Source organism: Cupressus sempervirens, chromosome 11 (assembly GCF_028749045.1).
Source record: "Cupressus sempervirens isolate cs-2001-9-10 chromosome 11, ASM2874904v1, whole genome shotgun sequence".
Taxonomy (NCBI): domain Eukaryota; kingdom Viridiplantae; phylum Streptophyta; class Pinopsida; order Cupressales; family Cupressaceae; genus Cupressus; species Cupressus sempervirens.
Window position 1 is genome coordinate 369349597 of NC_143128.1, and position 15683 is coordinate 369365279.

The window sequence follows — 15683 nt, forward strand, 5'->3', positions numbered from 1 at the left end:
TGGGTCGACCTCTCTATTATGCAATGATCTAGAATGTTCTGTAAGCCGTTTTGGGAATTATAAATAGGGTGTTTAGGCTTAGAGTTAGAGGGGATTGGAGGATTTTTGGAACAGAATTGGGAAAGTGCGAAGTTGCAACTGGATCTTAGATCTTGAATGTATTTTGTATCTGGCTGTAACCTAGAAGGCCTTACAGCTAGGCATGTATGCTGATCATTTGTTGAATCAATAAAAGAATATTGCTCTCTCTCTCTCTCTCTCTCTCTCTCTCTGTGGTGTTGTTCTCTCTTTGTGTGTTTGCTTCCATTGTGTTAACTCTGCAAGGTTGGTTTGGATTGCTGGGTGTGCCTTTGGCCCTAGTTCTTCTTGCCCTCCTTGCGTCACTATGGTGTGTTTTGGCTCCATTTGAGGGACTTCCTATTTATAGCATAGTTATGGGACTCTGCGAGTTTGAGCAGGACTTTACAAGTTTGAGCCAGTGTAATGTTTTGATCTAGCAGTAGGGTGTCCGTACAACAAAATTGGAGATTCTTTGATGCAACTGGAAGTACGTACGTTGCAAATTGGGATTCGTATGGTGCAGGAGGCCGTATCAAGAAATAAGTCGTATGGTAGGGGGAGTGATGTTATAGAGAGCCGTACGGAGGAGCCTGTATGGTAGGTGGTGTAGTACCACTGTAATGTTCCTGACCTCTGTACACGAATCTAACCCTAAACAAATCTATACGATATGCAAGATAGACAGGCTGTATGGTGGTTTTGTTGTCCGTACGGTGGGGGGAGGAAGAAATGTTGCAGGGAACTATACGGTGGAGATGAATAGGAGGTCGTACGAAGGGAAATGAGCATGTATGACATGAAGTGAAGATTGTATGGTAAGGGAGGGAAGGCTATACGGTAACGGAGTATAGGTCGTACGGTGTGGGAGTGGAGGCCGTATGGTAGGGGAGTGGAGACTGTACGGTAAGGGAATAGTGGCCATACAAAATAATCTGGAGATTGTTGTCGATTAGAGGGTTGTATGGTGGCAATGTACGGGTTTGGGTGTCCGGGAGAATGTACGGATAGTGCATCCACAGATAGATTTAATGCAAGAGAAAACACAAATTGTTGTGAAAGATTGAATTTGCCCAACCCAAGAGAGTTAATCAAATTAAACAAAGTTATTTCTCTAGTTCGCAGTATGATGGTGCTCATATTTGCCAGATCCGAGAAAACTATTACAAGTGATGGAATAGGGTGAGATTTGAATCCCACCGAAACCGTGAGAGCCAAGTAGGGAAGATCTTTCACTTCTAAAATGGAAAACAATCGAGAACTCCAACAGGAATTCATAGTACAAAGAAATAATCCAAATCGCATACCAACAACTACCTACAAGTGGTGCTTAAATACCCGTCGGCAAAACCTTTCTAATGGTGTACAAAGATAGCCGATTGCTACACCTACCTACGGAAACAAAAATAAAAATAGGTCTGAGATATACTAAATCAATTTGCTCAGTAATAAAGGTTTGATTAAATATTTATTTAATGAGGGGAACATTACAGTCCTTCCGTCCCAAAATTTGCTTATCCTCAAGCAAATGCAAATCTAATTCTTGGAAACCATCTGTAATTAGCTTCTTCAGTTTCGGATCAGGTACCAAGTAGATTTTATTGCCATAGTAAATGATATTATATCTTTCATCATGTATATAGCCATCCATCAACTATCATGCAAAATGGTTCTTGAAGTACTCGACCAATAGATGGGCCCGCCAATTATCCAAGGAATGGGGTAAAGTGTTGACTGTCATGTTTTTACTCGTAGTGTCTGGGATCATATTATGTTTAAAAATGGCCTCCATCTTCTTGATTGTGACTTCTCTCGATCCTTTATTTGACATTCCTCTTAGCAGCACCATCTTGCCATCCATCTCGAATGTAAAGTCAATCCTCTTGAAACTTTGGGTGTACTGGTCAAGGATTTCCATCCACTGGATGCCCAATATGACATCAGTATCAACCAAATCTATGAATTTCCCATGGAAATTTGTAGCTGTGGGATTACATTAGTGTAGGGTAACAAGGTTCCTCCAGTGACCTTAACCTCAAATCCTTCATCCTCTACTGCATGTAATCCCTTACTAGTGACCAAAGTTGAATTGATGAAATTAAGTGTGGTGCCACTGTCAATCATGACTATGACTTGTTTCTCATGAAGTGTGCCACGAACCCTAAAGATACTACTTCGCGCCATTGTAGTGAGGGTAGCAATGGAACCCCCTTTTTGTATCAAGGCATTTATTCTCTCTTGCTAGTTAATTTCTTCTCCAATCACTATAGGTGCTTGTCCTTCGTCATCATCAGGAAACACCTTGATGTAATGAATCTTTCCCTTCCCCAGGCAGCAATGACCATGTCCCCATGGTTCCTTGCACGTGAAACAAATCTTTTTCCTCCGGATCTCTTGTCGAGAGTCTTCATCCAATGAAGGATTTTTCTAAATTGGCTCCTTGTTTTTGTCATCGTGTGGGGTTGATGCTGGTGTAGCTATGTGAATTTTGGAGGAAGATGCGGCCATGTCACACCTTCTTAATAGCTTTGTTGAGTGCGTACGAGTTGAACCCTTTGATCCAGCCTCTCAAAGGCTCTTTCAGCCCATCCATGAACAACACGATTCGGTGTCTTTCAAAAATTTTTGTGACTAGTACTAATAGCCTTTGGAACTCAGTGATACAATTGTCTACTGTACCTGTTTGCTTTAGCTAAGCTAGATCTTTGAAGTTTAGTTTAGGATCTTTCCCATCAAACCGATCAATGAGTCTCTCAGTGAACTCGACATAAGAGGTTACTTGGTCGTGGCCGAGAGTTACCAATCCATGTTGCCACCACTCTTGCGCTACTCTTTCTAGATGGAGTGTTGCGAACTTGATTTCTTCCTCTTCGAGCATTCGGATGAGTTGAAAATAAGTGTTTGTCTTTAGAATCCATGCCTGTGCGGTAATGGCTCCATATCCATCAAATGGTGATAAGTTTACCTTTCCGATCTTTCTCCTAAGATCATCATTAAAATAACCGTGATTTCCCCTACTTGAATATCTCATTCTTAGATCAACATAGTCTCTATAAGATATATCACCCCATATTCACATTCCTCCTATCTTCCCAAACTTTTTCTTGCATTTCCTAAAAGGTGGGCTCTCTTTCTTTGCATGGTGCTTTTGTCCTTGGAAGGAAGATGGGTATCGAGGGTCGAGAGCGAGAGGGTTAAAAAATTGCCTTTCTCGAAACAAAGTCGTCACTATGCCCATTTTGTTCTCCTGTTGTCTTCCCTTAGATAATTTTTGTAGTGTTTCTTGCATTAGCCTTTGGGTTTCGTTGATTTGCATTTGGTTTCTACTGAGCTCTCTTAAAAGATTCATGAGTTCTGCCATTCTACCAACAAGGTTATTTGCCTTCTCCGGGTATAAACTTGCATTCACTTCCACAAGCTGGCAGAATCACAAGCTCTAATACTACTGTAATGTTTCGATCTAGCAGTAGGGTGTTTGTAGAACCAAATTGGAGATTCTTTGATGCAACTGGTAGTCCGTACGTTTTACGTTAGGATTCGTACCGTGCAGGAGGCCGTACCAAGAAACAAGTCGTACAGTAGGGGGAGGAGTGATGTTACAAAGAGTTGTACGGAGGAGCCTGTACGGTAGGAGGTGTGGTACCACTGTAATGTTCCTGATCTTTGTACATGAATCTGACCCTAAAAAAATCTCTACAATATGCAAGATAGACAGGCTGTACGGTAGTTTTGTCATCCATACGATGGAGGAAGGAAGACATGTTGCAGGGAGTTGTACGGTGGAGATGAACAGGAGGCCATACGAGGGGAAAGGAGCATGTACAACATGAAGTGAAGACCATACGGTAAGGGAGGGAAGGTTGTATGGTAATGGAGTAGAGGTCGTACAATGTGGGAATGGAGGTTGTACAGTAGGGGAGGGGAGACCGTACGGTAAGGGAGTAGTGGCTGTATAGAATAGTTTGGAGATTTCTGCCAAGTAGAGGGTCGTACGGTGGTGATGTACGGGCTTGGGGTGTTTGAGAGAATGTACAGATAGTGTGTCCACAGATAGATTTAATACAAGAGAAAACATAAATTGTTGCCAAAGATTGAATTTTTCCAACACGAGAGTTAATCAAATTAAACAAAGTTATTTCTCTAAATCGCAGTATGATGGTGCTTTGATTTGCCAGATTTGAGCAAAGTATTACAAGCAGCAGAATAGGGTGATGTTTGAATCCCACCGAAACCGTGAGAGCCAAGTAGGGAAGATCTTTGACTTCCAAAATGATGAACAATCTAGAACTCCAACAGGAATTCATAGTACAAAGAAATAATCCAAATCGCATACCAACAACTACCTACAAGCGGTGCTTAAATACCCTCCGAGGAAACCTTTCCGAGGGTGTACAAAGATAGCCGACGGCTACATCTACCTATGAAAACAAAAATAAAAATGGGTCTGAGATATACTAAATCAATCGGCCCATTAACAAAGGTTTGATTAAATATTTATTTAATTACGGGAACATTACAGCTAGAGTCCACCTTCCCAAGGCAAATGGCCTCTGGACTCGGACTCGATAGAGTCCACGTGGACTTGCCGAGTCCTGAGCTCAACACTCTAGCCGATGATTGAACCCATAAAGAGAACAAATAAACTAAAATAGAAGGTTAACTGTTTGTTTTTGTTATGTATAACATCCATTTGACCTAAAAAGTCATTCCACCCTTTGCTAATGCTTGTGATAGAGAGAAAAGAGTTAGAGAAAAGTATTTGGTTTTTGAGAGAGAAATTAGCGAACCGGTTGGCTCCCATATCGATTGCTGATGGTTTGTGCAACTTTATAGCTTGCACTTAAGCATTGAGAGGAGTTAAAAAGATAACAAACATTTAATTTTATATAATATGATTGTGAATCCCTCTAAGCAACATTGTAAAGATATTTCATTGGAAACTCTAATCCATGTGCACATTTTTCTATTTTTATGTCACATTTAAAGATGCAAATTAGTATGCTGACAGCCTCACAATACATGATTAGATTGAAAATTATATTTGGTGGTCAGTTTTGTTGGTTTATAGGTGCAAGGTGGCTAGATTAATTTTGTTTACTTATCTCTTCATCTTAGCTCATATATTTTTCTTGCTTGTTATTTGGCTGTGAACAATTACTTTAAATATTGTAATCCGATTTTGCTGGATCATATGTGCGAAGTATTTTAATTGTTTTCAAAAGATTATACTTATTTTACTTCATCTTAACTCAGTTGTGTCTTTTCTCTCAACAATTAGTAGTTTTCTTTTGCAGTTTGTTTTAAGTTAATTTTTAGTTCAAATGCTATATTCAGTGACTCAATTTTTCTGGTTCATAGGCATATCATAGCTATATTTTAAATTTTCTTAAATTATTTACATTATGTATGTTTCTTTATGTTGCTCTGTCTTTCCTTGGACACTGTTTGGTGTTCCCTTTGTTTGCTGCATTGCTGCCCTGTTTTTGGCAGTCCCTTAGGCCCTCTTGTTAGCCTTATATAGGACATTAATAAATTTACCTTTATCTTATATATGTAGGTCAATAAAATACTTTAAATATAATTGTAGGCTTAAGATATGTTTTTCTTTTGGTCAAGGATTTATTAACACGAACGTAATGTTACATATCTTTATTAATCTGAAATCAACAAATTCGGTAATTAATTTTGACTCGTGATCTTAATAAATGTTTTAGTTTAATGATCTCAATTTCACTGTTTGGTAGTCATGTAAAAGTTTCTTATTGGGTGGTTTGCATTGTTGTGTTTCTTTGTATAGGCTGAAGAAATAATTTTGCATATCATAACATAGGCTTAAGAGGAATTTCTTTTCTATGTATTTAATAACATAAAAATAATGCTATGATGCATATAAAAATGTTAAAAAAAACTAACATTGGTTCATATGTTATGAGTTGGGCTTTAGGTAATTTTGGCAACAAAAGTGAGTGGATTTTCAAAGCAATTAACCTACGTCCGTGAGAATGCAACAACACTACGGGTTGATGCTGCAAACATCAAAGAAAGTGTGGAGAAGAGTTTGAGTCGCCTTGACACAGATTACATAGACTTGCTACAGATCCATTGGTTTGTCATGCCATTTTTCAAATTTATAAGTTTTCACACCATTATTCTAAATTTATTTTCAATGATTAATTTTTCCATAGATTTAATAAATAGAAGAATCAACAAAAGAGCTTCTTGAATGCTTTTATTGACAATAATCATGGATACATTTAACATGGATTTACATAATTCTTTTCCGATTTCCCCTTTTTGTATCTATTGTTGCTACTTGACTTTGCTGTGAAAAATCCAGTATATGATATCTTGCAAATACCTAAGTATAATATATTTCATAAGAAGATTGAAAATGCAAAGTTAAGGCCTGAACAATGCATTACTTCCATTCCACTTTAGGTGAGGAGAGAACCATCTCTAATTTATTGTCTCTCTCTCATTCTATTTAAATTGTAAAAGGTCATCTTCTGAAAATAAAATAACAAACCAATAACAAATTGAAGAAATATCCACATAAAACAATTATGGAATCAAAAATATTCTTGGGCCCCTTAAACTCATCAGCCTAGTTATCAAGTTGTTGAGTGGCATTCAAAAAATATGATTGGGCCCTAGTTAAGTGACATTCAAAAAATATAATTGGGCCCTTTATTAAACTATTTCATGCACCTAATTATTGAGTAGTGAAGTGGCTGGTTTGGTTACGGGCTTGGGTTTTGGGTTTGGCAACAGGGTAGGCTTCTTTTTCTTTCTCTTCTTGAGTTCAGTATGGCTATGTGTGGCCATATAAATCATAATTCTATTGGACATTCTTTGGCCCTTGGTGGGACCTCAATATGACAGATAGATAGATATAGATCTTTTAATGTCCGTGACGCTAAAAGTAGCCTATGGGACATACAGCCTTTTCGTATTGACTTTCTGCATTTCATTCCATTTCTTATTCAAGAGATGATAAGATTCCTTATCTTCTCAATGGTCTCCTCGCTAAATAAACTGTGTAAGGACCATCCTGTCCTAAAATTAAAATAACAGATAACCGAAATCAACCATAACCTATCAGCTCAAAATGCAAAGGTAATTATTTTTGTGTTCCCTTTCAAATTTAGTCATTGATTACTTGGGGAATATTTTTAAGATAGTCCATCCGGGACAATATTATCATTTAACTGTCTGGGCTGCTCTGTCCTGGGAAAGTAGAGGGGTCATCCGGACCCAATCTTTATCCATACAGGATAGGGATTAATGTAACAACTTATCCATCTATCTGGAATAGGTTCTCAAAAGGATAGGAAATAATTAACGATCTGACCAGAGACTTACATGTTAATGATTGGTAGCATCGGTCGGATTAAATCAAGTTGACAAATTCGATCTAGAAGAAATCCATTATCTACCATCTGCATTCTACTCAAAATTATTATAAGTATTGATGCTATAATAGTTGATTAATAATTATTTATATAACCTTCCTTCTATCACACACACACACACACACGCACACACACACACACACACATATTTATATATTTAATATGTTTATGCATATTAAATATACATATACACATATAACATAATCTCTGATTATCAATTCTAAGAAATCGATGAGTTCTCAAGATCTTTGTTTTGATAACAAACAGATGTATACTATGCTTATTCCTTTGATTAAGTGATTCCATTACTAATTTCAAATGATTATTGGCTGTGATTGCTAATGCAGCAATTCCAAATGATTATTGGCCACAATTATTAATGCAGAAATTTCATAATAAATCAGCATTTTTTTAAGTAATGAAGAGACACCCGATATGGGACAGGACATGCCTCCTTATGCAGACAATGTCAACATAGGGACATGTCTCTACATGAGACATGCCCCTATTAGAGATAAATTCAGTCAAGAATATAACTTGAAATAAAATTTAAACTCCTTACATCTAAATCTGATATACATTCAACATGGTATTTTTGCCAGGTTAAAAGAAGATCCGTATCAGATTTGATAAAGGATCTTCTAAGACTGCACTTAGAATTTACCAGTTTTTCTAATTTTACAAAATGGTGAACGGTGTTAGATTTGAAGATTGGCTTGAAGGAGCATCAAACTTCATATCTTGGAAATTTATAATAATGCTCAACCTAAAAGAACAAACGTTGGAATCCTTTGTGGAAAAGGAGCCCTCCATTCCTAATGAAGAAAGTGAAAAGATCCAATGGATGAAAAAAAATAACAAAACCGTGAAAATCTTAGTAGATGCTGGAAAGATCACATAGTTCCAGTTATATCAAAACAGATTACTGCATATGGCATGTTTGCATGTGTCAAAATTTTCTTCATTTTTGAAGGCGGAAATGGAGGGTGCTTGAAATTTGAATTCAAAAGGAGAGGATGGAATCCGACCTACCCTTGATTCAGTTCCAAGGTGTGGTCAGAATGGAATTTTCTTAAGGCTTCCAACAATGCTAAGTGTTGCGGGCCTATTCCTTGAAAAATTAAGCTTTCCCTCCTTGCTTGATCGAATTTCCTCTTTTAACATCTCTTTCCCTGATTTTAGTGATGCTATTTTCTGATCTGAACGTTAAGATCTCATAATTCCAAATTTTCATATTCGGATTCTGTCCACTCTGTCATCTTTATTCTCATGCCACATTCTCAAACCTTGGTTTCAAGATTTCTCTTTCCTCATCGAATCTTAACTTGGACTCCAAATCAGATTCTTATCTCTTCTAATATCAGAACTAGTATCTCAGATCAATATTTTGAATCCTTTATCAAATATCAACTAAGGCTTACCTTTGTCCTCAAATTTTTAGGTGTTTATGCCTAGCTAGCAACTCTACTCCTATGGATCAACTTCCAATCGGAAAAATCTTGCAATTAGAGCTTCTTGAATCTAGCCTATTGACTTGAGGAACCCAAAATTGCCACAAAATTAAGGCCAACTATGACAACTACTCTTACTACCAAGCAAAACGAGGGGGTCCCCATTTGCAATGAGGCAATGGTGTGAAAAGGTCACAATACCGTATAGTGGTAATCAGTCCCAACAACCAAGAACCCCTCTTTTTTGTTAGCACTTTATGTTCTCGGAGTACAAACATGAAGGCTACAACATTACAATTCTTCTCCTTGTCTTCCAGGCCTCTACAGTGTATTTAGATTTCAGTACCTTCTGTCAACAAAGAAAAGGGAGATCATTCTTTGAACATCGTCGTTGTTTGTCATAGAATGGTTTCATTGCTTCTATCTATATGAAATCATCACAATATATTTTGATTCCACGCTTCATTTGAGATTTTATTGTGGTAAATATAACATTGACTAAAACAATTGTGAACTTTCTGCTGCAAGTACATAATCTGTGCCCACAGAAAACAAATTTTCCACAAGACAGTAAGCATCTATATTGCATGGGTACACATATCCACACCGCTGGGATGCATAGCCAAGTACTAGGTACTCAGTGGAGAGCATCATAGCTAAGGACTTTGATTAAGGTATCTGATTTTTGTTTCAGTTTTTGGTTTGCATATCAGTTTGTTGTTTATCAAGTTTAATCTTAATCAGTTTGAAACTTTGGCACAATACTGATTAACGGTAAACTTAATCACTGTCAAGCCAGAAGTTTATCATTTGCAATATACATTGTTATATGATTATGATCTTCTTGTTCATATGATCTTGTTCATGTTTAAAGTCTTCCTTCTCTGTTATGCATCTAGACATTTAGCATATATTATTATTAGAAACATATTGCAAATCTGAAAGTGAAAACAATACATTACATCTGCAAACTTCATCACTGTTCTTGTTTTGGTAATGACTCATATTTTCAGATTTTGTAAAATTATAAAATTCTATTTAAAAAAATTGATGTACCCAAGTACCCTTGTGCCCTATTTTGAAAATACCCATATCCGTACCCGTACTTGTACTCGTACCTTAAGTACCCTAGTACCCCTGTCCCCGTGCAACCTTGGTAAGCATTAAATGCAAACTCAAACTCATCCTTGCATTGTTCTAAACCTGCCAATATGAAACCACTTAAAAGTATGATGACATTGGATGTCATATCCCCATTTTAAGATAGAATTTTAATAATAATTAGGTAATAAAATGTTATTAAATGAATAATGATAATAAAGTTATATTAAAACTAATACTAAAATATAAAACTATGAAATAGTAATTATTTAATCTATATTTTTAATAAAATAATATTTAGTGTGATATATTAAATAATTAAAAAATAATAAAATTTCAATGAGTAAATAAAGAAATTAAATTAAATACAAGAGACAATATTGTATTATGTAACTTTCTAAATAGAATTTAATAATAAATAATAATAAACACAATTAAGTAAATAAATAATATAACATAAAATAATATAAATTAACTACATCTAATGAAAAGTCAAGAGATGTTCAATAGATAGACATGACTTCTTAAAAATTAAGATATAACAGGGAGGAGAGTTTGTTTTTGAGAGGGAAAAAAAAGAGGAGGAGAAGAGAGGAGTTCAAAAAGGAAAAATAGAAGAGGAAAGTAATATGAAGAAAATAAGGAAGTGACTTTCTAAAAAGGTATCAATGATATTGAAAGGACGTGAACCTTTGAAAGGGTCTTAATTATGAATAGTTGTGACTCTTAAAAAATATTTAGATTATAAAGTATTGAGACTTTTCTAAAGGATTGTATTTATGAAGTGTTGTGACTTTTTGAAAGGATTATAACTATGAAGTGTCATGACTTTTCAAAGGATTTGTATTATGAAAGGTTGTGACTCTTGGAAAAGAAGAAGCAAAAAAATATATTTTGTCTTGTCCTTATAATTAGAAAAGAAAGAATTTAAAAAAATAAATATAGAGTTGAGATAATTCCAGAAGGAATGATTCATTGAAGGGCCAACTAAAGATAGAGCCACATGGACCAAGAAAAGAAGAAGGTAAGAAAGGTATGTTTATGGATTATATTTGTTTAATTTTATTTATGAATTTATTTATATTAATGAATCATAGTTGTGGATAATATCGTGTTAACCTATGGGGTTTGCATTGTGGATATTAATGTGAATTCGAAGCATGGAGCATGTGAGACATTAAGATCTCCATTGTCTGCCATGACCAAGAATTGATATTGAAGCATGGAGCATGGAGATATTAAGATCTCCATTGTCCACCATGGCCGACAATCAATGTGCCAGAATATTATGATGTTGTCAACACATGCATATGTGAGTAGCCTTGGATAGAGGATGCTCGTCCAAGAAGAATCTTAAAGGGCGCACTCCCGGGAAGATGGTGAGGTAGCTATGCGCTAGGAAGCCTGATCTGGAGACATCCTTAAAATTGGGGTTAAATTAGAGAGTAGAATAGTATTGTTTGTTTGTTATTGTTGTGATTCTAACCATTATTTTGCAGGTATTACTTGTCCCAAACTAACCCTAATAGTGGGGACATTACAGTGGTATCAGAGCACAATCTTGCCATCCTACAGGGTTAAAAGGGGATCTAGAAAACTAATTTATATGAAAGGCTAATGTAGAAAGTTAATGACTGTTAGAAAAGATTCAAACATATCCATGAGAGCAACCTAAGAATTTGGACTAAAAGAAATATATATTTCAACTCAATAGAAGAAATCATCTAATTGCTTGAGGAGAAGCAATTTGAGGAAGGACGGACTGTCATATCCCCATTCTAAAATAGAATTTTAATAATAATTAGATAATACAATGTTATTAAATGAATAATGATAATAAAGTTATATTAAAACTAATACTAAAATATAAAACTAGGAAATAGTAATTATTTAATCTATATTATTATTATTGAAATAATATTTAGTATGATATTTTTAATAATTAAAAAATAATAAAATTTCAATGAGTAAATAAAGAAATAAAATTAAATACAAGAGACAATATTATAGAAAGTATGTTTTAGATTAAGGTAAAAATAGGTTTTGAAGGGACCCGACACCCTTAACAGAAAACAAAAGACATTCAAATAAACACAACCAGATTTTACAAGGACCTAAAACCTGTAGTATAAAAGTTACAAAATCAGGTTTTACAGGGATTTGAAACCACAAAATAAGACCAGTAAACGAAACCAGGCTTTACAAGGACCTGGAGCCTATAGTTTGAACAAAAGGAACAAAAACTAGTTAAAAAACCCAGACCAAAGACCAGATACCAGAACCACCACCAGACTAGAGACCAGTTACCAGGACCACCACCAAGAGCTATTGTAGCTCCTTGATCATTTTCACCACCTTCTTGCCCGCCTCCGTAGTGTTATGGATAGTATCAGCAACAGATCCCCCAGTAGCCTTAGCCACCTTCCTTGAACTTCGTCTTGTTCTTTTGCTTGGCCCACCAGGAGACATGATTTCCTCATTATTTCTCTTCCCTAAGCTAGCAGCAGTCACATAGATGCTTGAAGTGACCTGTTTCATCTTGTTGCCACTCTCTTTGATCAAAAGATGGAGCTTATGTTTATATTCCTTTAGCTTCTCAGAGATATTGCCAACTTGAACTTCCAACTGAATGATTTTAGCTCGGTCGGCTTCCTGGTCTTGTTGCATCTTTCCCATTCTTCTTTTCAGATTCATTAACTCATTGTACATCTAGGAATTACCTTGGAGAGAGGAATCTGCCTTGAGCTTGGCTTCGTACATATAGAAAGCATGTTAACTTTCTAAAATTAACTAAATCTAATGAAAAGTCAAGAGATATTTAACAAATAGACATGACTCCTTAAAATCAAGATATAAAAGGGAGGAGAGCTTATTTTTGAGAGGGGAAAAAAAGAGGACAAAAGAGGAGTTCAAAAGGGAAAATTGGAAGCCCCCATGGGTTAGGTGAGTTGGTCTGTGGTTTGTGGGTGATCCCCATGGTCTTGGGTTCGACTCCCCTGCCCATCATTAACCCACCACAGACACTTGGGGGAAGTGTTGGTTATCTCATGGCCAAAAGGACTAGTCTCACTCCAAGCGCGCCCCATAAAGGGAACCCGCTGGGCTTGGATCGCGGGGACACCATCTGAAACCAAAAAGAAAAAGGAAAAATGGAAGAGGAAAGTAATATGAAGAAAATAAGGAAGTTACTTTCTGAAAAGGTATCAATGATATTGAAAGGACGCGAACCTTTGAAAGGGTCATAATTATGAATAGTTGCAATTCTTCAAAAATATTTAGATTATAAAGTATTGGAACTTTTCTGAAGGATTGTATTTTTGAAGTGACTTTTTGAAAGGATTATAACTATGAAGTGTTGTGACTTTTCAAAGGATTTGTATTATGAAAGGTTGTGACTCTTGGAAAAGAAGAAACAAAAAAGTATATTTTATCCTTCTAATTAGAAAATGAAGAATTTTAGAAAGTAAATATAAGTTGAGATAATTCTAGAAGGAATGATTCATTGAAGGGCCAACTAAAGATAGAGCCACATGGACAGAGGAAAGAAGAAGGTAAGAAAGGTATGTTTATGGATTATATTTGTTTAATTATAGTTATGAATTTATTTATATTAATGAATCATACTTGTGGATAATATTATTTAACCAATGGGGTTAACACCATGAATATTAATGTGAACTCGAAGCATGCAGCATGTGAAATATTAAGATCTCCATTGTCTGCGATGGCCGAGAATCGACATTGAAGCATGGAGCATGGAGATATTAAGATCTCCATTGTCCGCCATGGCCAATAATCGATGTGCCAGAATATTATGATGTTGTCAACATATGCATCTGTAAGTAGCCTTGGATAGAGGATGCCCATCCAAGAAGAATCTTAAGGGGTGTGCTCCTAGGAAGACGACCAGGTAGCTATGAGATAGGAAGCCTGATCTGGAGACGTCCTTAAGATTGGGGTTAAATTAGAGGGTAGAGTAATATATTTAGCTTGTTATTGTTGTGATTCTAACCATTATTTTGCAAGTATTACTTGTTCCAAACTAACCCTAATAGTGGGGACATTACATTGAACTTAGACGCAACGCTTTATTCTAAGATTTAGGAATTCATTACTTAAATGATTTTCTTGGAGCCCACCTTCACAACAAGAAGCATTCAGTCCTCAAAAGCATTGGGATTGGGGTGGATCAGAATTGAAGCTTGAGTTTGTTATAGGTGTTCTTGAGAATTATCAAGGATAAAAAGGAATGAAAAAATAGACGGTGAAAAGTAGGGGAAAATGGGAATGGAGGGAGAGGCCTACTATCTATAGGAGCTTTTGAGTTAAAAGCATGTGGGGTAGTGGAAGAAAGAGGAACACTAGTTGGTACTAGGTCGAAGGTCCTACCATCTATAATTGGTAGGAATGAGAATTTGTCAAAAGAAAAGCTATATGGAAGTGTAATGACATGATGATTTTGAAGTGGGACTATATAGTTTTCCTTTTGAGGTACTAGCAAAAGCAATGTTGCACTTTCCACCCTAAGAGTTCAATCAAGAGGCACTATGATTTTCCATACAAGCTTCACATAGATTGCCTCTTCCTTAAAAAACAGACTGGATACCTTTCATATTTCATACAGATTTCTACTCCCAAAGATTACAACTCAGATGTCTAAAGGAATCGCTTGAAACACTACCTCATTTACAAACTCCAAAGTAATCTCAAACCATATTTCATATAGATGCTCCTTTTTAGGTTATATTCTTGTTGTGGAGGCACATCATGTTTTCTAACCTACCATGATTTTCTTACACAACAATCATCTTCTTCTAGCTCCCTAAATCGTGCTTTTACGCCATCTCCTCTTGTCACTTTTGATGTTCTTAATGTAATGTCCCCTTTTTGGGATATTAGGAATTTGTAAGCCAAAATAATAAAATATTAAAAGTGACTTAGTTGGGAGCTGAATGCAAACTATTAAAAAGTCATTTTAATATTAAAAGGGGAAAAGGTGAGGAAAGGGGAAGAAGATAAAAGACAAAAAGGGGGGAAGATGAAGAGTCACTTCTTGGGCATTAAAATAAGATGAACTGATTCGTTTGAGGATGCTTGGATATTAATTTGGATTTTAGTTTTCTCTTGGAGAAACTTGGGCATCTTTGAAGATTCATGTTTGGAACTTGAGGACGAAAACCTTTAAGCTCTTGGTGGATTGGATGCAAACCTGCTTCATCATTTGTGGTGAATTCACAATGGAGTTTACATATGGATATACAAGTTTTTTTCTAATGTTTTTCCAATTTGATTGTTGTTGTTTTTAAGATTGGATTATACGAATATCATGTTATTGTATTGCTAATTATTATAATGCAATAACAATTCTGAGAGTGTTAATCTGCATATTTGCTGTGTTATTTACTGTTTATCTGGGTTATTTACTGTTTATTCTGAAAACTGTCGCATAAGCCTATCTGTTCATAATTCCGAAATTATTTGTGAGAAATTTGAGGTTAATTTTCGGGCTGGATATCACATTTAACTAGTTTCTTGGCAAATTTCGGGCTTAAAAGGTATTACATTTTCACACATGCTAGATCTAGTATTGGGGCACAAGTCAAATATGATCACAATCTTACAAGAATGGGTTACATAAAACTGCTTTCATATGACTTGATTC

The 15683-nt window shown here is 35.8% G+C and overlaps 1 protein-coding gene across 1 annotated transcript in view; it reads left to right on the plus strand.

Annotated features, from left to right (window-relative positions):
• LOC149529610 (uncharacterized) overlaps positions 1-15683 on the plus strand; it is a 227481-nt gene that overhangs the window by 98844 nt on the left and 112954 nt on the right. Inside the window, exon 4 of the mRNA XM_089810040.1 lies at positions 6002-6162. Coding sequence (XP_089666166.1) covers positions 6002-6162 — 161 coding nt within the window. The remainder of the gene's footprint in view (positions 1-6001; positions 6163-15683) is intronic.